This window comes from Amborella trichopoda, chromosome 12 (assembly GCF_054954075.1).
Source record: "Amborella trichopoda isolate Santa Cruz 75 chromosome 12, AtrichopodaSantaCruz75HAP2 v2.0, whole genome shotgun sequence".
Classification (NCBI taxonomy): domain Eukaryota; kingdom Viridiplantae; phylum Streptophyta; class Magnoliopsida; order Amborellales; family Amborellaceae; genus Amborella; species Amborella trichopoda.
Genome location: NC_142347.1, coordinates 48,363,881 through 48,387,068, shown reverse-complemented (window position 1 = coordinate 48,387,068; position 23,188 = coordinate 48,363,881). Strand labels below are relative to the sequence as shown.

The 23,188-nt window shown below is 36.2% G+C and overlaps 1 protein-coding gene and 1 long non-coding RNA gene across 8 annotated transcripts; one reads left to right on the top strand and one right to left on the bottom strand.

The window, feature by feature from the left end:
- The first annotated feature begins 3,010 nt into the window (after nt 1–3,010).
- On the top strand, nt 3,011–10,164 carry LOC148779635 (uncharacterized). 7 transcript variants are annotated; one of them, XM_088853034.1, is made up of 5 exons: nt 3,013–3,575; nt 3,973–4,206; nt 5,862–7,133; nt 8,212–8,887; nt 9,631–10,164. In XM_088853034.1, the coding sequence occupies exons 1-4, from the start codon at nt 3,331–3,333 to the stop codon at nt 8,840–8,842; spliced, it is 2,382 nt and encodes a 793-aa protein (XP_088709160.1). In that variant the 5' UTR covers nt 3,013–3,330; the 3' UTR covers nt 8,843–8,887; nt 9,631–10,164. The 7 variants fall into 7 exon arrangements, with proteins under 7 accessions (XP_088709161.1, XP_088709160.1, XP_088709159.1 ...); XM_088853039.1 differs by having other exon boundaries at nt 3,030–3,575; nt 5,878–7,133; XM_088853037.1 differs by having other exon boundaries at nt 3,333–3,575; nt 5,683–7,133.
- On the bottom strand, nt 9,077–9,715 carry LOC148779636 (uncharacterized). The gene is made up of 3 exons (XR_016045419.1): nt 9,621–9,715; nt 9,478–9,527; nt 9,077–9,348 (listed from the first exon to the last, which is right to left on the bottom strand). It is a non-coding gene; the product is annotated as an uncharacterized LOC148779636 (long non-coding RNA).
- Nucleotides 10,165–23,188: the final 13,024 nt, after the last annotated feature.

Below are 23,188 nucleotides of genomic sequence, written 5' to 3'. Positions count from 1 at the left end.
CAGACTACTTTTCCCACATTTGAGAGAGGGCATGGGGAGTTTGAAAGTTGCAAGAGTTAGATGAGAAAGTTTGTGTTTGTGAGAGAGAGAGAGAGAGAGAGCATGGGGATTAAGAAAATTGCAGGAATTATAGGTGAGAAAATTTGTTTAGTATGTCCAATCTTCATATATTGTTGTGTATATTGTTCTAGCAAAAAAAAAAAAAAATATTGTTGTGTAAATGCATCCTCATTGACAGACCTAGTATGATTGGGTTAAAGCCCATAGCTGAAGGCAGTTGCATCATATGTGAGCTTGTGGGCTCCAATCCGTCTAACCTACTCTCTCTCTCTCTCTCTCTCTCTCTCTCTCTTAAAAAAAGAAAAAGACGAGAGAAAAGAGTAAGAGAGAGCAATCCTAGAATTGTTTACCAATAATTATCGAGTGTGTATATTATGCTCCCTTGTAAGCATAGTTTACTTTTAGTCCCTCGTTTAGCATATCTACTTGGGAGGATTGTTTCAATCAAAATTTTGAGAACAACTTAAGAACTACTAGATAATATATTTTTTTAAAAAAAGATCTTTAATTTTCTAACTTTTAGCTCTCACCATTTGAAAATTAGACGTGAAAATTAAACGGTCTTTATTCAATATCAAGATGTTAATTTTTGGAGTGCATAGAGGGTAAAATTAGGAATTTTTGAGGTTAATCTATTGGTTGAAGAGGTTACACCCTCAAAATTTTGGGTCTTAAAATTAACTCTCCATTGAGATTTCATCTGAGGGAGTAGATGGATATTCTACTTATGCGGGAGTAGATTAGAGAGAGAGAGAAAGAGAGAGATTAGAGTTCTAGTTAATGAAGGGCATTTCATCGAACCATGTAAAAATAGACAAAGGTTTAGTTCAAGGTTACTTTATTACATCGAGAGAAAGAGAGAGAGAGGAGGTAGTTTATCAAACTCAGTCTCTCAGTGTGCTCACACCAAGTCGATTAAGTTGTTTTGGTAATTAAGAAAGGGAAATTACTAAAATTAATTCCCTGATAAACTAGTCTATTAACTTTATAAAGGGTTCAAGGTACACATGTATATTTTGTACAACCATTTGTAGTAATATGATGAAACACTATTAAAAAATCATGCTAGGGCCACATGTTTGATCCTCATTTTAAAATATATATTCTTTTTATTATGATAAATAATTATAAAAAAATAAAATTTAAAAATAGGTGCACTTGGCATAGGGATGCATTTGCAGCTGTAGAAGTAAAGTGCACCTTCAAATTTTATCATGATATATAATTTTGATGTAAAATGTTCTTAGGATTATCTCAAAGTCTATTTTTATATCTAATTATAAAAATTTAAATTTAAAAAATGGTTAAAATCAAGTAGATCTATAAACATATGAAAATATTGAAAATGGACGGTGTAGATAATATGTTGTAAAATGCACTATTTTTGAGACTTAAAATCTTTTTATTTTCATGGTCATACATCTCGATGTCGAGATCATCAATCAAAGGGTTTTTCAACATTAAAACTACTTTTTCCGATGGATTTTTGAGGGGCATCCGTAGTTCTACGTGTTAAGGTTGGAACCTTATATAAACTTTTTCCTTTAAAAATATACATTAAAAAGTATTTTCTTCACCAAATTAACAAGGGCCGTCCTGTTTGAGAGATGCTTATATCTAGGCTGTAGTGAGATTCCTTTTCTTTTCCAAATTTTGTGGATAGATTTATTATTAGATAAACTATATATATATATATATATATATATATATATATATGACTTTGAGTTAGAGTTTAGATTTTAAAATTCACCCAATAAAAGGTCTAGATTCATTGTAGAGGGGGGCCTCTTTTGGACGGTGTAAAATGACTTTTTTTTAAAGGATTGATTGTTGGGCAATAACGAGTTTGCAAAATTTAGGATCATATAAATGCCACGAATATGATTTTCTAGAAATATAATTTCATTATATTACAATAGGAAATGTATACAATGAGACTATTTATTTTTTATACAAGGAGGTTACATTTGAAATCGAATGGTTGAGGGATGCTTAAGTTTGAAATAAAATTCCTCGAATTGTTGTGATACACTTTCATTAATTAGATTTCACATCTACTTGTTAAAAATGATTGTAACCTCTATGTACAGAAGATAAATAGTTTTTTTTTGCGAAAGGGTCATATTCATTAAGGTAATGAAAAAGCAAGATACAAAGAAGAAAAAGAAAAAGAAATAGGAAAAAGAATAAAGGATAAAAAGGAGAAAAACAAAAAAGAAAGAGGAAAAGGAATAAAGGATAAAATGGAGAAAAACAGGAAAAACAAGGAGAGCCCAAAATAGGCCCTTAAGAAGCTGTGGCTAGGGCAACTAAAGAGTCGGCTTCTGAATTTACAAGTCTGTGAATAAAACTGTAAGAAGTTTCCCGGTCTCTCAAAGCCCACAAAATCTTATCCATGGCACCACTAAGCCTTCAAGGTACGAGAGCGGTATGACAACACCAACCAATAACATTTGCTGAATCTCCTTCGATGATGATCTTAAACAACTAAAGGTCAAGATGTAGCACCAGTGTATACAACTCTGCTTCATGAATGGAGTGGTCTCATAACATACAATCCCATTACGATAATATAGTGACATGAAATCATATCATATGTGTCTCTATATATAGGGAGTATAGGGAGAGCCACTGCACCAAGGCGATTAATCTTTTTGGTAATTAACGTAGGGTTGCCAAATTTGATCACTTATATAGCAAGCTCAAGGGCATTTCAGTAAAAAAATGTCCTAGGGATGGCAATGGATGTCCTAGACACGATGACTAGACATGGTTTGGGTTTGGGTATTGAACCCAACGGGTTAGGTTTGCGTCCAAATAGATCCTACCCGATCCAAATGGTGTTATTAATTAAATAATATTCAATATATAATATTTTAACAAATATAAATATGTATTTTTAATTATAATATTCAAATAATATATATAAAAAAACACTACAAAAGTTCCAAAGATGAAGTTTTGCTGTACTTCGACTTCGGCTTTATCACCCTTCAAAGTTTAGGTCTCTCGGGTTTCAGTTTCATGAGAAATATTTTCGTGTACCGACTCGACCCGTTGCCGCCACCCCTAGATTCAGTAATTCGGAGAAAGTGCATTCCTAGTCATGGTTTCGCGCGAGAACTCGGCCCTAAATGCATAATGATACCACCATTTCCCCTTAGAGAGAGCTCTTAGAGAGAAAAATAGATACATGTCTGAGAGGGAGAGGTCTTAGAGAGAGAGAGAGAGAGAGAGGTGGTTTTCTCATTAAAACATTGCAGAGCCACAATGGTGGGCGGTAAGAGAAAGAGAAAGAGAAACAGCTCCGAAACCCATATCTCTACCCAAAATCTCTTTCCTCAAATGCTTGCTGCTTACTCAATGATTCATACTGAGCAGGGTTTGTCCACCCTCAAAAAGGTGCTAAATTTTTATCTCAGATTAATTAGAACACCCCCAAATGGCTCCCTGGCTCCTCAGGATATTTTACCAGATGGGGTTCTATCGCTGTTTCCTCTGCTACTTAAAACCAGGCAAGTTTCTTTCTCTAATCTCTCTCTACTTAACTTCAACATCAATTTCCTCCTTATTATTTGCGTATTTCTACCTAGAAACAAATTTATATGTAGAATACTTTTACAACAGTCTAATTTGATCCTATGATTGAAAGCTCATAAATTGATTTCTTAGTCTTCATCTTATGGGCTCACTATACAAAACACTTATTTTTATTCATTTTTGGAGCTTTGGGTTTCCTTTTCTGCCTATTCTTTTTCTCATGGACTAACAAAAAAAAACCCATCTTTTTGTTTGATGTTGGGAGCTTTGAATTTCCTTTGAGTTATTGAATTGCAAGATAATTACTGGGTTGTTATTAAATTAAGCTGAAAAATTCAGGAAATAATTTTTTTTACATTGGGGTTTTTTCAGATACCCAGATGTAGCTGTAAGGAGCGTAGAGATTGTTGGAGCAGTTTCTCTTTGGTCTTTAGAAGCTAATATAAAGTTGGTTTCTGATGAAGAAATAGTTAATGCAATGGTATCCATGCTTGAGAGCAATAAGAGAAGGGTGGTCATGGCTGCGTGTAATGCTGTTATGGATTTGGCCACAACCACAATTGGAAGTGAATCTCTGTGCAAATCATCTTCCATTGAGAAGATATTGTGAGTTACTAGCATAGCTTTTTTTCTTCTTTTATGTTGTTTTATTTGGCGTCAATCCCTGCTTTTTCTGTTCAGTTTCTACTTCAATTTTGTTGGACTCATTGAATAGAGTGAGAATGTAACCTAATTGCAGTTATTAGGAGTTCATAAATTGTACACTCCATTCATCAATAAAAATTCGATCATCGAAAAAATGAGTTAATACATTTCTTTGATCCATTCCGTTCACTGAGAAGATATTGTGAGTTACTAGCATGGATCTTTTTTTTTTCTTTATCTTGTTTTATTTTGTGTGAATCCCCGCTTTTTGTATTTGATTTCTAAATCAATTTTGTTGGACTCAGTGAACAAAGTGAGAATGAAACCTAACTACAGTTATTACGAGTTCATAAATTGTACACTCCATTCAATCAATAAAAGTTCAATCATCAAAAAATGGGTTTATAAATTTTATTGATATCTTCATGATGTTCATTTCGAGCTATATTCTATTAGCAATAAGAAAATTCATGAATTACACTAATGGTGGATGTCAATTTAAAGGTATTTCTTTTTTATTTTTCTGGTTTATCATTGATTTGGAGTAAGGTTTAAAATGTTTGCATTACGGAATTTTAGATGAAAAATGGAGTTTCCAATTTCTAGTTCTTCTGTACTCACAGAAAGAGAAAGGGACTGTACTCAACATTGGCTGTCATTAAAGTTGAAATATGACCGAACCAAATTACCAGACGCTTGGTAGGCCATATATTTTCTTCTATAACATACACGATTCTATAAGGTGATAGTGCCTATCTCTCGCCCATAGTTTCTATCTCTATAAGGTGATAGTGCCTATCTGTCTTGGTGTAATTTCTAACTTCAGTTTTGTGTACTTTATTGCTTTCAGCAACAATAGTGAAAACTTGTATAAGATAAATGTAGAATTTCAAATCTCAAAACACATGCAAGCTATGTGAAGTACTCCGCATAGTTTGAGATGTAACCTAATATTCATTTGCAGTCGAAAAAGACCATTGTCCTTTACTCTTAAATCTGCCGTTTCCTGTTCTTTGTATCATTTTTCCTTTTCTTTTATTTTGTTATGGCTGCTTTTTGATTTCCGATATGCAGGTATCTCTTATAGAGAAATGGTGCAAGAGCACAAGTGTATAAATATATAGATGGCAATTTATTATTGGTCGGACATAGAAATTCCTGCAGAGGCATTCTCCTTTATGGATGAGACCATCAGCCTAGTTCTTCTATTCTTTAAGAAAAGTTTTAAATGATTGAGCACTTTAATGGAGAAAAGCTCTTTTTCTCAACATTTGGTGTGGCATTGAGTCCCTCGCTATAGAAATCATAGATATTTCTTGAGGCATGAATCCAAGCATGCACACACACACATGCACCAAGCCTATGCAAGAGATGCTATGTATGATTTTGTTTGCAAAGAATTACTTGAAAGCATTTAATTTGAGCATCTGCATGCAGATCAGTGTTATCCGGAGTAGACCGGCCATCGAGCCGATCAAGAATCTCAGTCTTTGATCTTCCGGAATCTTTGCCCACCCACTATTTGGAATTCATTCGGGAGCACTTTTTCTCCATTATTTTCTATAATGAATATGTTCATCAAGTTTTATGTATAGTTCTCACCTGACTTCTAATAGGTCTTTATTTTGTCAGGAGCTGCACTGTTCTAAAGAATTCACTTATTGTTTGAGTTGGTTGAGTGGAAATCATTGTTTTTCTGAGGGAGACTCATTCCTAGTGCTAGTTCTTCAATCACTGGAAACCCTAATTAAGGCTTGTGACAAAGATCGCTTGGTGAAAATCCCAAAGGAGCTAGCTACTTCCTCATTGGACTATCTTAAACAGTTATTGGGCAAATTGCAGGAGGGAAAATTGCAGGATTTGCCAAAAATAGAAACAGATTGTCCAGAGCAAAAATGCCAGCCGAATTCTAAGAGATGGTCTGATCTGGCTGAAACCATATTTAGGCTCTCAATGATCCATTGTTGCTTTACTACTTACTCAGTTGATGCCATTAAGGAAAGCATATTTGGAAATACAGAATGTTCCTTTGATATGTTTTTGACAAACCATTGGGAGGATTCACCTGTACTGTTAAAGAAGAAATCTAAGGCTTCAGATGATTATGATAATATCATTGGCTCGTTAATTCAGTCCATTAATTCTGAAAGTATTGAAACCATCCTTGGTTCTATCTTACGAGGCTTGGTTCCCTGCCCACCTATTGCATCAGATGAATTGGAGATTCTAAATTTCCTCAAAGAGGTCCACGGTAGTATGGGTGGCCCATTAATATATGGACAGGACATTCGACTTGTGAAAACTGTCAAGGAATTGACTTCGTTACCAGATGAAGAGAATTTGGGGGAAGAGATTCATTTTACTGTTGAACTCAAAAGCTCGTGCAGCATCATTGAGAACACCAAAGAGGTTATGGAGCATGAATGTAGAGATGCTTATTACAGTGGATATACAATTGCTCTTCGTGGTGTGGAGTTCCGCTCTGATAAAGTTGCTGCAATTGCGGATAACTTAGCTGTGATTTTTGGGCAACCATCTGTTGGTGCGAACATTTATCTGACACCGCCTAATTCTCAGGGTCTTTTGCGCCATTATGATGATCACTGTGTATTTATATGTCAACTGCGTGGGAGTAAGAGATGGGCTATTTTTCCTCGAACAACTCTTCTACCTCGCTTGTACGAACCTCTAAATACCCTGCATGTTTCAGATAGTGAAGGTTGCAGCGGAAAAACCAAAGAAATTTTGCTCAAAGAAGGGGACATTCTTTATATTCCCAGAGGCTGTGCTCACGAGGCTCAGACAGTTATGGGTGACCCTGAAATTGTTGACTCTCCCGAGTTCTCTTTACACTTGACGCTCGGTATTGAGGTTGAACCTCCATTTGAGTAAGACTCTATATTTTTTCTTGGACCCATCTAACTTAGTTGAAGAATTCAGGGAAATGTTTTCAGTTTTATAGTTGTATTTCCTGTTATTTTTCGCGAGAGATATTTGAATTGAATCTAGCTTCTCCCAACTATTTGAGTTGCTGTAATTGTTTTCCTCTTGCATTTTAGTTATTAGTTTCCATATTCCCAATTTGATGAATAGTTGTCTATCACCAATTATTGAATTAATTGGCTTGTGATGATTGGGACCAGCATTGATGTGGAGATATATAATGCATTATGGCAGTTGCATTTGCATGTGTTGGTCTGGGGTATGATATAATGCATCACCAATCTCTAAGATAGCATAAACAGTTGGGTTTGAACTTGTGTGTGCGTGGGAGGGAGATGGATTAATGAAAAGATGAACTTCTATGTAACGTAACTGCAGGGAGGGAGGGAGGGCGGGAGATGGATTACTGAAAACATGAACTTCTACATAACATAACTGGAGGGAGGGAGGGAGATGGATTACTGAAAACATGAATTTCTAAATAACGTAACTGTCCTGTCTGTTCCTTAGTCCATGATTACACTACTTCTGTTTCAATAAATTGCTTTGAGATTCTTAATATTGTTCGCGATGGTAATTAAGCCTTTATACAAATCATATTCTTCTCCATGTAAAAGTGTATGCCTGCCAATGTCACGTCGGCATCTTTGCTTCTTGCATTTGCTGATACATGTGGTATCTATCAATGATTTAGTTACTATCCTCCAAGTTTTAAAATCCAGATCAGGTGGCCGACTAGGTCACTCGCTGGATTCTTCCGGATTGGCCAATTCTCCAGGGTCAAATAAGAAAGAACCCAAAAAAATATTAAAACTTTAAAATCAATGGGACTTAGGCAATTTACTAGGTATGTTCCATTAGACCTGGATCACACACCTCCGAACCTGATCCAGATTGGCGATTTTTATGTCCCTGCTATTCTCCATTGCCCTAAAATTTCGATTAAATCATTTTGTTGAAATAAAAAAAATTCAGATTCTGGTCTGAAATGTTTTCAGATTTCTAATGTTGATTTTCGTGTAGGTGGGAAGGCTTTACTCATGTTGCTCTCCACTATTGGTGCCAAAAAAGGGAGAGATTGGCTCCTCCCAATGTCGGTTGCCAAATTTTTTTGAAAAGCATGTCTATTAATTTGTTACATGTATCAATCAGGCTTGTCGGGAGCCATGACACAATATTCAGAAAGGCGTGCTTGGTTTCTGCAATCCCTTTGCCTTCAAACTTCGATCCCATTGTTAGAGAGAGAGAAAACACTCTCTCCCTGAATCCAAAAGCATGTTTCTCTCACCTTATTAGCAAAATACATGAAGAATGCAGTTTCACGGATGCAATTGCCAGTGTAAAATCTGCTATTGAGTACCCAGCAAGAGATTCTCTCCATTGGATGAGATGGTTGGGACACATTAGTGCTTTGACTAATAGTAAAGACGGGACTAACTGCAATAACCCTCTATTGGTCTTCAAGGACCTGCTTCAAATGAATGTCTCAGAGGTTGCAGAAGTGGAAAAACTCTTTTTCGAAGCCAAATCTGATTTTTGCTCGAGCATAATATTTGAGGATGTTATTGAGAATTACAATGTGCTATTAGACAGGTATAGAAATGTAAGGAAACAATACATGAAAGGAATGCTTTCGCTGCAACGTTTTTTATAGCTGAAGTTGGACTTCCCAACATACTTTCAAATTCATATCGTTGAGGTCAGTGCACTATCTTGTCAACTTTCGTCGTTCCTTTGTTTAACATTGTATTTTCTGGTGTAATGTAATTGTTATTTGGATTGATGCACGCAATGGTATAATTCTCATCAATAGACAACCTACCTTCCCTAAAAATGTGTGTATGAGAGAGAGAGAGAGAGAGAGAGAGAGTTGTTATTACTACTTGCATTTGAAACATAGAAACTTCATATTTTCTCATCTCCAGTAATTTTATAAACAAGATATAAGCACAAGATGTGGAGAATCCAAGATTTTGTATTTGATTTTGGTAACATAAAAAACTAGAAGGACTAGGGTTTGGGATGTTTAGGGTTTGGAGTAGGATGGGTTGTTACTCCATGATAATCAACCTGGTAAATCAGTTCTTCTTCACTGGCCTCATATTCTGCCTCTGCAGCATGCCCTTGTGTTCCTTTAGGAATCTTCATTCCTCCATCAATCTTCATATCAGTAAGTAAAAAAAAAGAAAAAATCATTAATGTTCAGAAATACCTAAATCATTAATTTTTCCTACAAAAGAAGGAAAAAAAGAACTTGGGTTTTCTCAAAAATCTACTGGCCAAACCAACCTTATTCTCACGATCCAATTTGAAATGCACCAGTTTTCTGTGATCTCTTTCTGCCATGGGTTTTTGTTACGATAATTAGGATTCAAATTTTTTGAAAAACAAGTTAAAAGAGATATATGAATACAGAAGCTGAGAGATTGTACCATGTTGAAGTGTGTATGCAGGCGAAGTTGCCAAACCATGTAAAAAGAGAAGGCATGTGAACAAACAGAAGAGTATTCTTAAACTTCTCATGCTCTCTCTCTCTCTCTCTCTCTCTCTTCAATTGCTGTGATTCCAAGGAAGCAACTGAATAAGAATTAAAGGAGGCGAAGAGAGGGTGGTAAAGGAAAGATTTTTGTGAATGAATAATTGAAGGAGACATGTCTGAGTCGATGGCTTGGAGTTTTATGGGGCATGGGAAAATATACTGTGTAACCTCCAATTATTGCTGATGAAAGAGAGAACAGGGCATGGCTGAAGGTTTGTTGGGAAGACTGGGTATGAGAGAGGTTTGGGACAAATAGAACCCATGTGTGCTGTCTCTTCTAGGACAAACCACACATATGGGAACCCGTCATTGAATTTCTCTGCCTAATCCATGCTAAGTTACCAAGTAGTTAAATATTTCTTAGGACTGTTTTCTCAGTTAGGAGGGTTTTTCCCATGGCTTCCTTTAGATTGAAAGTCTCATGGTTTGTGGGTTTCTATGTTTGCCTCTCTCTCTCTCTCTCTCTCTCTCTCTCTATATATATATATATATATATATATATATATATATATATATATCTGTTAGGTCAGTGAGATTTTCCATGGTTGCACCACCACCCACATTTTGGAGTTTTGTGGAACCTGTCCCTTTTTCTGCAGGAATACTGTCTCCACTTTTTAATGTAAAAACTAAAAAGTGAGTACAGTGCTTATAGGTTATCATATACCATAATGATCTACATCCTAATGCATTTATTCCCATAATGCTATTGTTGGTGGGTACTAATGATTTGTAGATTTACGGCCTGTTTGGATGACAATTAGTTTTTCAAGGAGTAGATTATCTCATCTGAAACTAATATACTCTACCTAGTAAATATTTTGTTACAGGGGTGTATACCTTGCATTGTATATAATGTTATTTAAATATTGGAAAATTATATGATGAGACCAATTACTTTGATGCAAGGTGATCACAATTAGTCTTAACCGTTGGATATGAAATTGGGTGGTTGTATTTATTTCATTGACCAAGTTCAAAGTTCAAAAGAAATTTTTTCGAACTTTGTGACATACCTAAGCTATCAAATTTCATATCGGATGGTTGTAAGTAATTGATGTCATTTATATACCAAAGATAAATAGTCTCATTGTATACAATCCCTTAAATATTTAGCCTTTTCATCATTTTTCAATTATTTTTTGTTGTTTCTTTCTAAAAGCAGTGATTTTCAGCAAGTTACTTTGAATAAAACAGAAATAAATTTCCAAAAAGATAAAACACATATGTGAAACTGCCTGTAAGTTTATTTTGGATAATTTTGAGTGACACTATCAAATAATAGATAATTCATTGTCAAAATTAATTTTACTAAAATAGTGATTTATCATTAATGAGTAAATCTGATTTATCCTTCAGATGTATAATCTATTACCAGTAGGTACTTTATTTGTTAATCTTAGAACTCGTACATGCCATGACCGAAGCTTATCTAGAGATGCTGTGGATGCCATTTATTTGACGTTGTGGCAGGAAATATTTTTGGCGGCATATCCCATAACGGTACATGAAATCAAGCCCTCACTTTCTCTCACTCGCATCTACCTCTTGCACCAGGTCAGTCATACTATGGTGGCATCTTTTCTTTCACATCATCTTCCCGCACACGCACACGCACACGTACACGCCTCTCCCCCTCTCTCTCACACACCCACACACACACCTCCCCCATCTCCTTCCCTCTCTCACACACAAATGCACACACCTTCCCCATCTCTCTCTCTCACACACACTCTCACCTCTCATCTCTCCCGCTCTCACATGCAAAAGCACGCACGTTCCCTGTCTGTCTCTCTCACACACACACACCACACCCACACTCACCTGTCACCTCTCCCTCTCTCACATGCAAACACACGTGTTGCCATCTCTCTCTCTCTTATGTGCCAACACACTTCTTGTGTCCCTCTCTCTCTCACAGACATGTACAAACACACTCCACCCTCTTTTTTCTCACACATGCACATCTAAACACACCTCCCCTCTTCTCTCTCCCTTCCTCACCCCCTTCTCTTCCCCTCTGTGTCACTCCCTCTCCCCCCATCTCTCTCTCACCACTTTCCTTTTTATCTCGCTCCCTCCATTTTCTCTCTCTCTCTCTCATACACCCCTCTCTTGTCCACACACGAGTACAAACCCCTCCCCCTCTTTCTCTCTCTCTCTCTCTCTCTCTCAACCCCTTTTAGCCGGCATGGTAGTTGAAATGACAATTAACATCTGTAGGATTCCTAATCCTTTGTCCGATTATCCAAGAATTTCTCCCAAAAAAGTGGATTGCGTTTCTTTACTCGGATCATGAGGAATTGATGTCTTTCTTTCCCTTTGAATGGTCGAAGATGACACCAAATCATATGTGGGAACCACAATATCTTGGACTAATGACCAAGTCTAGTTAGTCCAAGTCTTAGCCATCCATGAATCATTACCCTAATTTAGTAAAGTTCATTTCATCATATGGAAAAATTATTGCATAAAGTCTCAGTCAAAATATATGGTGGCTTTTGTCCTACTTTTAATGGTAAATTTGTTGTTTGATTAATTCAAAGTTTCAGTAAAAGAATAAAAAATAAATAAATTCAAGAGATGACCTTAAAAAAAAAAAATAGTAAATAAATTTGAGTGATAATTTTTTTTTTCAAGATTTGGACTACGCTCCACACATGTGGTCCATAATTTATCCTAAAGATTCGAATTCATTGGCTCCTAGTGATTCTCAAACATAATTTTCTCCCTTTGAATATTAATGGTGCAAAAGTTCCTAGGATCCTTCTCATCAAGGATGAAGAATGTAACATATTTGATCTGTAAGTACAAGATTAAGATAACCCCACAAATTTGTTGTAGAGATCATCATCAGTTGTTTTCACAATCAGTAAGACAAGAGAAGAGGATAAATTACCAAATCCATCTTTCTTTTCCTAAAGATTCACCAAAACATTCGTAAAAAAAGTATTGGAAAACATCATCTCAAAATTATATTTATTAAAATAGTCTCCATTATTAAAATTATGGTAATCCAACAATAAACAAGGACCACCTAACACGGTTGTGATCTTCCTCTTTCGATTGTTAACTTGGTTATTTTGGTAGTTATATCTTAGTCAAGCACCACTTATAGAGCTATAGCGGTTTTGGTAACCTACCAAATGAGAGAGAGAGAGAGAGAGAGAGAGAGAGAGAGAGAGGAAGTGCCATGAAATTCAATTCATTGAGAGAGAGAGGTGCCATGAAATTCAAATACATTGAGAGAGAGAGAGGTGGCTTGAAATTAAATAATTGAAATGAGAGACATTCAAATACATTGAGTGAGAGAGAGGACATCTAATTAAATCATTGAAAGGAGAGGGGTGCAGGAAGTTCAATTCATTGAAAGCAGAGAGAGAAGCTATGAAGTTAAACTCATCGAAAGACGCGACGGGAGAAAGATAGTTAGGGCTTCTTTGATAACCGGAAGCAAGTTCATCAACGGTAAGTTGGAAGCTCCGGAAGAACTGTAAATTAGTAAGTTGGAAGTTCCTGAAGAACTGTAAATTAGAAGTTACTTAAAAAATTCATGGTTTTTGTGTTTGATAATCTCTTTGGGAAGTTAAGAAGTTCATAGTTTTGTGTTTGATAATTCCCTCGATATATGGTAAATATCTTATATTTTTATTTACATTGATAATAATTTAAATATAAATATATAACATTTATAATATATGATATACTGTATTTTATATTTATTTTTAATATATATATATATATATACATATATATATAACATAATAATATATTTTTTTATTTATTTTATTATATAATATATATTTATATAAAACAATATAGTATATTATACATTGTATTTTATATTTATTCTATTAATATATATATTTAGTATATTATATTATAAATATCTATTATATAAATAAAATATGATATATAATAATATACATAAAATAATATTATATATATATATAAGCCCAATGGCCCAGATTGAATCTGGGTCGATCTGATGGCCGAGAGTATTTGAATTTTAATTTATTTTTTCTACAAGTTCAAATCACTTAGAAATTTTAGGTGAATATTCTTCTCATCAAGCTGCACTTAATAAAAATATATAAAAAAAATAATCCGTAAAATTTAAAAAGATCAAAATACCCTAAAAAATTTACAGGGGTATTTTGGTTATTTTTTTCATGTAAAATATTTTTTTTAATATTTTTCTAATATTCACCTATTTTTTATCAACACATGTCTATAATTTCAAGTGATTTGGATTTGTAGAAAAAAAATTAAAATTAAAACACTATCGAGCGTCTATGATCGTTAGATTGGCCTCGATTCAATCTGGGCCATTTGAATCATTTTTTCTTGTGAGTCCATTGACTCACATAAGCATTTTCCTATCGTTAGATTGGCCTCGATTCAATCTGGGCCATTTGAATCATTTTTTCTTGTGAGTCCATTGACTCACATAAGCATTTTCCTATATATATATATATATATATATATATATATATATATATATATATATATATAAATATATATATATATATATATATATATATATATAATAGTATAATATATTATATATTGTATATATTTTTATTATATAATATTATAAATATCTATTATATAAATAAAATATAATATATATTATACAATAGATCATATTGTATATTATACAATAAAATATATATATTTTAGGGGGTTCATAAAAAAAAAAAAAAAAGTTTCAAATTCAAGTTCCAACATTTTGGGTTGGAACTTTTTTTTTTTTTTTTTTTAAGTAAAATTGGAACTTGAACATTTTCTTAAAATTTAATTTGAAGTTCAATTTTTTTTTAGAAAGTTAAGACATTTTCTATTATCTACCACGCCCTTGTTACACAGTATGTGCGTGTTTGGTCGAACACGCAGGCCCTTATTAGAGTTTGTGCGTGTTGGGAGGGGAAGGAGAGAGAATCAAGTATTAATCGAGAATCAAGCAATCGTAGAGAGTACGAGCCACAAGAATCAAATGAAACGTAGAGAGAGAGAGTCGACCACAATGAAATGAAACGTAAAGAGGACGACGACAAAGTCCGCTATCCTATGTGTAGAGAGAGAATGAACGTCGCTCATCGTCCACAGTGTAGAGAGAGAGGAAGATGACACTGCTTGTCCATGCTTTAGAGAGAGAAAACATCTCCAATTCCTGATGAAGAGAAAGAGAGAGAGAAAGAGAGGGGGTGCCACGATGCTCAATCCATCGACATGTGGAAACTTGGGGACTAAGATTTGTTTCTCTCTCTACAACCAACGTGGCCCTGAAGGAAACACTTATCTATAACCCAACCGTAGCTTCTCTCTCACTCTTAAACCCTTTCTCACTCCAAAACTCATGTCCCCTTCTCCTAAAGCTTTTCTTTGTTTCTCACTCGTAAGACCCGTGCTTTCCAACAATTCTTCGAGCTCTCTCTCACTCTAAAACCTCAAATACTCTACAACCCATGCGCTCCAACAATTAATTCTTCGAAGACTTGTTTCTCTCTCTAAAACCCATATCCCCTATCCATTCTCCAACCTTTTTACTTGTCAATACCCGAGTAGCTCTTTCTCAGTTTTAAAGCCCAATCTCTTGATTCTTTGTGTTAAATATAGCTTTGCCAGTCTTCTTTAACCAACAGTTTCTCTCTCTAAAACCTCATATATTTTTTGGTTCTATGGTGGCCATGGAGGAAGATTCCTGCAAACCAAACCTGGTTTTGAACTTGGGGTCAGGATTGTACGAGTTGCAGAGGAGAGAGGGCAGAGGAAAAGAAGAGGAGGTTTTGAGCAGCACAAGGAAGAAGCTGAGGCTCTCCAAGGAACAAACTGGACTTCTCGAACACAGTTTCATGTCCCAAAGTACCCTTAATCCGGTGTGTTTACATCCCCTCTCACTCTCTTCTCTCTCTCTCTCTCTCTCTCTCTCGTTCTGAACTTTTCATATGCAATTGGTTTGCAGAAGCAAAAGCAGGCTTTGGCAAAACAACTGAACCTACTACCACGCCAGGTCGAAGTATGGTATCAAAATAGGAGAGCCAGGTTTGTCTCTCTCTCTCTCTCTCTCAAACTTCCAAATTAGGAGACCCAGCTTCTCTCTCTCTCTATCTCATTTTTTCCACTCTTTAACACTCCTCAAATCTCTCTCAATTATGTAGAAATTGTTTTAGTTTTCTCTTTTTTTTTTTTTTTTTTCTTTGGGTGCGGTTTGTATTGCGCCTAGGCTCTAAATAATCAAATTAGAGCCTACCTTCAAATAGTGTAAGAGAAATGGGTTTAAATCCTGGACATCCCCGCCTTAAAATATATTTTTATTTTTATTTATAAATTTTAAAGCTTACAAATAGTGTAAATAGGAAACTTGAAAATTGACTGTCCAAAAATACATTATAAAATACACTATTTTTAAAGTTTGATATCTTTTTTTTTTTTTTTTTTAGTTCTATCCATGCTTGTTGATGTAGATATGATCAATTTGAGGATATTTGAGCTTCTAGTTAAATTTTTGAAGTAGGCTTTAATTTGATTGTTTAATGCCTCGGCACTGTGGAAACTTTTCCCTTTTTGTTTTGGTAAATAAGGCATAAGCTCCACTTTAAAAAACAAAGGAAGCACTTTCTATATAAGTCCTAGGTCTTAAAAAAAAAATTTTAAAAAATATATATATAAAAAAAGAGAGTAAAGCTTCACCTTAGAACCTCACTCAAAAAATATTTTGGGCATGGGAAATATATATATATATATATATATATATATATATATATATATATATGAATATGAGAGTTCTAAAATCAATTTCCTCTATTAATTATGAATTTTGTAGCTCAAAAGAGGTTGTGGTTTGTACAAGGTTGTAACATCAAACCATCAAAATACGGTGCACTTCCAAATTTTGTCATGAGATGAATTTTGGTGTCAAAAATTGGTGTAAAAATCTATTTTTATCTCTAATTATATAATTTGAACCTCCAAACCCATTATTTTCAGTCAACATGAGCGCTGTCTGTTTGGTAGATAGTAGATCCAACACTCAAGATCTCAAAATCACTTGTTTTAAGAACTTCCTCTTTTACAAATCAGTGAATCAAATATCAAAATTTCAGCGCCTCTAACAATGTATTTGGGAGCTGCGCTTATAATTGTAGCTCTAAGCATGTTTAACCTATTGGATAGGCCTGGGGCCGGTCCCAGCCTGGAACGGCCAAGGTGGCCCTGATCCTAGCCCATAGGGTCCTGGCTCGGCCCGACCCAGACCAGGTCAAAGAGGTCCTGGCATGAAAAGGGGTGGGCCACGTGAACCGGTCGGGCCTTTCCATGGCCCCAGCTTGACTGTGCCCTGCCGTCATATAGTGATGGCCTGCCCTCGGGCCACATTTTGTGGCCTAGGCCCTAATTTAGGGCGCCCATTGTCACCCTTGGCTTTTCTTTTTTTTTTTCTATTTTTTAAATTATTTATATTTGATTCTTTTAACTCACTTTGTCCTTTTTTTTCCAAAAGACTTTTGTACCGATTTTCCATTATTTGATTATGAAGGAGTAAATCAAAGCAAGCAGAGGCTGAGAGAGACCTATTGAAGCAAAAATGTGATACTCTGAGAGAGGAAAATCAAAGGCTTCTCAAAGAGCTGGAGGAGATGAAGGAGGTCAAGTCGACACACGTGCCAATTCCATCCCGAAGGGTGTGTCCCACGTGTGAAAAATTGGGGTTCAAAGGTGGTGAAAACAATGCCTTCACATTGACCAAACCCAACTTTCTTAGAGAGAGAATGACCAAATTGCCATGCTATGCCTTGTAATGATGAAGGATATAAGCGTACAATTTACATGTACAAAATATATTTGATACTATACATTGATATCTTTTATACATCTATACTTCGATACATGTAGCACGTAAAATATGCGTGTTGTACATTGGATGGTATACTTTGATACATGTTGCATAGAAGAGAATGCTGCATATGAGTTGCACTAGATGAGGATGCACATCTAGCATAGTTTTTGTATGTTACGTGTAGATGATTGTATGGAAAATTACAAAAACCCTCTCCGAATGCACTATTCACTCAATTTACCCCCATCCAAATTTTCTCTCACGTTTTTTTTCCCTTAACAAGCTTTCTTCGTAAAAAATCCCCCCAATAAAAAGTTATAAATTTTTAGACAGAAATGCCGTTACCGTACAGTGAACGTTCAATTGGCGGTCTAGAGACCTAATTGCCAGAGTGAAGATCAATATCGTTGGGTGCTGTAGCTCCAGAAAAGTAACTGTCAGAGCGAAATTTACCATACTACCAGAGCAAGATCACATAGTGCCGGATCGAATTGAAAAACCGTCGGAGTAGTATGAAGCAATACAGTACTGCCGGAGCGGATGTAAATAACTCCATATTGCAGACACTACTACCGGGGCAAATGAACTCACTCCTGGAGCGAATGAACTCAGTGTCGGAGTGATATGGCTCTAGAAGCTTAACTGCCAAAGCCTATTACTGTAGTGCCGACGTGCCTTGCCTTAATGCCGGACCGCTATATAATGAATACGAAAGCGCTGTGGTTCCAGAAGCCTTACTGCCAGAGTGTGCATACCAACTGGCAGAGCGCTGGTACAAACTGTCGGAGCGATGTATACCCACTGCCGGAGCGCTGTGGCTCCAGAAGCCTTACTGCCGGAGCGTGCATACCAACTGCCAGAGCGCTGGTACAAACTGCCAGATCGATGTATACCCACTGCCAGAGCGCTGTGGCTCCAGAAGCCTAACTACCGGAGCGTGGAAAACATACCACCGGAACCGAATCGTAATTGTTTACTGTCGGAGCGACTGCGGTTCCAGAAGCTCTACTACCGAAGCGAGAAAAGGTTATTGTCGGAGCGTGCGTTTATACTGCCAGATTGTACTTGTTTACTGTCGGAGCGACTGTGGCTCCAGAAGTTCAACTATTGGAGTGAGAAAAGGTTATTGCCGGAGCGTGCGTTTATACTGCTGGATCATACTTGTTTATTGCCGGAGCGACTGTGGCTCCAGAAGCTCTAGTATCAGAGCGAGAAAAGGTTATTGTCGGAACATGCATATTGTCTACCGGAGCGGATTATTACACTACCAGAGCGCCTGTCCAGAAGCTTTACTACCGGAGCGAAGAATTGTACTGCCGGAGTGACATGTGCAGTGCCGGATCGTGGTGTTGTAGTGCTAGAGCGAAGTGTTGTCACGCAATGGTTTTTTTTTGTTTTTTGTTTTTTGCCATTTGTTGTGTTGTACGTTAGAACTGAATTAGGTGTTTCTATTTAGTGATGTTATATGTTAGCCTTTGGTAGTGTTGTATGTTAGAACTGAATTGGTGGTTTTTATATGTTAGCCTTAAAGCAGTTACACTTCGCATTGATGGCTTCATAATTTATCACCAAAGCCACCGATTTGTTTCAAACATATTGATATAATATCAATCATAAAATCCAAAAATACATTTGTTTCAAACATCTACGTAATATATCCTTCATTGATGTAACATACCCTTCATTGCAGAGTATGTAAAGAGAGATCTCTCATTTATGTAAAGAGAGATCTCTTCATTGAACATACCCTTCAACTACAGTTAAAGAGAGATCTCTCATTTATGTAACATACCCTTCATTGAACATCTGTTTCGAACATTCATATTAAGTCCAAAAATACGTATCAAACTCAACATCAAAATATGACCAACCATATCATTTGCCTAATATCTACTTTAAAAATACAAATGAATGACGATCAATATAGACCATATTTTTTACCTAACATTTGTTTCAAATATACATATCCAAGACTAAAATAAAAAAAAATCAATTCCTCCGCCGCAAATTCCACCTCGATTCCTATTGCAACGTCGGCGCTTGAAATTGATTAGCTTTTTGCTTTGTTCTTCTCTCATCTTCATACTTACTATCACCATCATCTCCTCCATCATCATCATCTTCTTCTCCATCATCTCCTCTATCATCATCATCTTCTCTATCGTCATCCTCTTCTCCATTGTCATCTTCTTCTCTTTTACTTTCATCACCCTCCTCGACACCTCTCCCCACATAAGTGTTATTCAGTAGCAGATCATGAGCCATCTGTACGTAATGTCTGGATTCCCCGATTAGTACTTTACCATCAAGTGCAGCTTGTAACAACTCTATACATGTATGTCACTGCAAGTAGATAGTGTAAACAAACAAAATTGACCATCATATATGTATTTCATAATTTTAAATTATATTAAAATGATAAAATAAAAAATACATATAATAAATATTATACCAATCTATTATCCTAGGATTAACCTACAAAGGGTTGTACATGCGATTGGCTTGCGACTGCGATGGGCGGCGAAATGGTGTTTTTCCTTGCGTAAACATGTTGTACCAGGCCATGTAGTCTTCAGTAAGTACTCCACCAAATTTATCTAAAGGTGCTTTAACAATGTTACGTTCTCGTTGTTTCCAATCTTTTATCTGCTTACCCAATTCGACAATCCAGTTTGTGGGGTGTACACCAACTTTCTCCCTCCTATCCCACTTGGGTGGCGTAACAGGAATACCTTGCATCTTCCCAAATTGTTGGAAAACGCGATCAGGCATGTAATACTCCGCAACGGTGAAACTAATGAGGTATGATCGACACATGAAGTACTCAACAATTTTTTGCGACTCCTCATATGGTTGTCAAGTCACCTACAAAAATAAGCATGAGATATTAACAAGAAGGAAGACATTCTCTATTGAACAAGATATTATCTACTATGTTATAAGGACACATGCCAATCACTAACCATATTGAACGAGATATGCTCAAATGAGTTGTTTTTGTGCCGTGCTTGTTTCTTCCACATCCAAGCCCTAAGCATCTCTGGGTTATGACCAATGCAGGCTTGGTAGCTAGAGCTCGAAAATGCTCATAGATCCAACACTGTAGAAAAAGAAATAAACGTAAGAGGCTATATAAACTGTATGATTGGAAATATATATAATAGAAATAGTGAGAAATACCTGTAGTAAGGTCGTTAACCCACTAAAATGATTATTTTCCCCACCTGCGACCTTGGACAATGAACGATATAAGAAAGCAAGAGCCGCAACACCCCATGCATACTTCCCTGCCTCATAAAAATCTTGAAACAATTGCAGATATATTGAAAGTGTCGAACCTTTAGATGAGTCGGCAAAAATTGTTGTGCCAACTAGAGAGATGACATATGCTCGTGTGTGTTACGTGAGTTGTAATTTTGTGTGTTTTTTTGGAAGTTGGCCAAATCTACTCCTCAACCATGTATGATTTAGACACATCAAGGTGGCATCTTTAGGGCAATCTCCTAGATACTCATTGATAAAAGAAATATAGTTTTCAGGCCTGATGCCGGTTACAGGCTCATCCGTCACTGGTATCCTTAATATCTGTCATACATCATATAATGTTGGACTCATTTCATCGAAGCTTAAATTTGCATTATTCGTGTCCTTGCACCATTTCCCTATAAATGCCCTCACTAGGTTGCAATCGATACACGAGACCCCAATATCCATCAATGGGCTCAACCCAATCTTATGAATTAGTGGTAGCTGTCGTTGATCGAGCTTCCATTTTGCTAAGGCTTGAGTTGATTCATTAATATGAAGTATATTTCTCTCCTAAAATGAAAGTTAACAAGATATTGCAATAGTCAGTCACTTGAGAAATACCTAATTAATGTAAATCATTTAGTAAAACAAATAGACAATCGTACCTCATACCAATTACCTGATGAAGTGGATGGCTCTCATGTACCTCTTAGTTGTTCCAGGTGTTGCATTGCTAATTAGATTATCATAATTGGCATAACAAGTTAACCACAAGTAGCATATCCAATAAGAAAAGAGATAGAACATTGACACGTACTATCCAATAAGAAAAGAAATAGAACAGTGGTATATCCAATCCAAAAAGAAAAGAGATAGAAAACTGAACAAAGAAGATAACTAAAAAAGAGAGAGAAAAATGACATATACAATATATGTGTTTACAAAATGGCATATCCAATACAAAATGGCATACCCAGTACAGTGAAGTGGGTGCTACAATCTAAAAAAATGCCTTCGAGTGGGTGCTTAATATGTTGCCCTATTGTGACCAGTTCTTTTGCACTTACTACAGTGAATAAGTCGAACTGGTACTTCCTGTGACTCGATGCGCTTCTTTTTAAGTCGGCCAGATGGTCGTCTTGAATGAGGTGGAAGTACTGTTATTCCATCTACAAGAACTTGTGCACACGTACGCCCAGATAGATCGATCAAGGTAATTGGCACGATGAGTTCGGAATATGTTTCACGAAACTTTGCAGCCGTGAAATAGTCTTCACAATAGTCGATCGGATTCCTATTCATCCATTGAAGGGCTTTACAAGCATGTTTTCCGTGCAAACCCGTAATTTGCCAACCCCGGCATTCACATTCTCGTGCAATTATGTTCACCTTATAATTCAGGTGATCATCCATAGCTTCAAACACTGCTCCACTTGACACACTGACCCTAACGAAAAGGGATTGCTTTATGATTTTATCAGTTCCTTTTGCGTGTGTGGGGTAAGTGTTGTGGTTGAGGATTCAACTTCCAAGTTGCGGGTGGCCATTAGTTTCATGATTTATCTTCTAATCAAGTCAACGCACTAGAGAATTGGCATGTCACTTGCTTGTAGAATCCACTTGTTATATGACTCAGCCACATTAGTTGTTACTTGATTATATCGTTTACCCCTGAAGAGTGATGTGACCCAACTGTCTGGAGATGCTTTCATGAACTACTTGAATGCGACATCAGAAATAGATCTAATTTCACTCATATTGTCAAAATACTCTTGTGGCATGTATGCTCTACGTGCTCCGACAAAGTATTTTACAACTGCCTTCTTAATATTATTAGGTACGACTTTTACTTCTTTCTTGAAATTCTCCGATAAATGACGCTCATAGAAGGCATGATGGACATTCTAAAAAACTTGACAGACAATATCAACTAGGCCAGGGTGTTTATCAGACAAAAAAGTGCTTTCACGATCTGTCCCAATAACAATCTCTAGAGATTCCATAAACCACAACCAGTTGTCGGTACTTTCGGCATCCACAATAGCGAATGCAACATGAAACATTTGTTCTTCTCTATCGGGTGAGTTTGCAGCCAGTAAAGTTCGAAGGTATCATGCCTTCAGTGATGTCCCATCGAGAAATATCAATGGACAACACACACTTTAGAAACTGTGTATTGAGCCATTAAAGCTTAAAAACATTCGACGAAATCTGCCATTTTTCCATATTTGTCATGTCGTATAACTACCAGGATTCGTCTCCATTACTCAGTTTACATATGTGCGTAACGAGTTGTATGCCTCATCTTGTGAACCATATATGTCTTTGATGGCCGTTTCTTTCTCTCGCTAAGCCTTGCAATAGGATATTTTTAG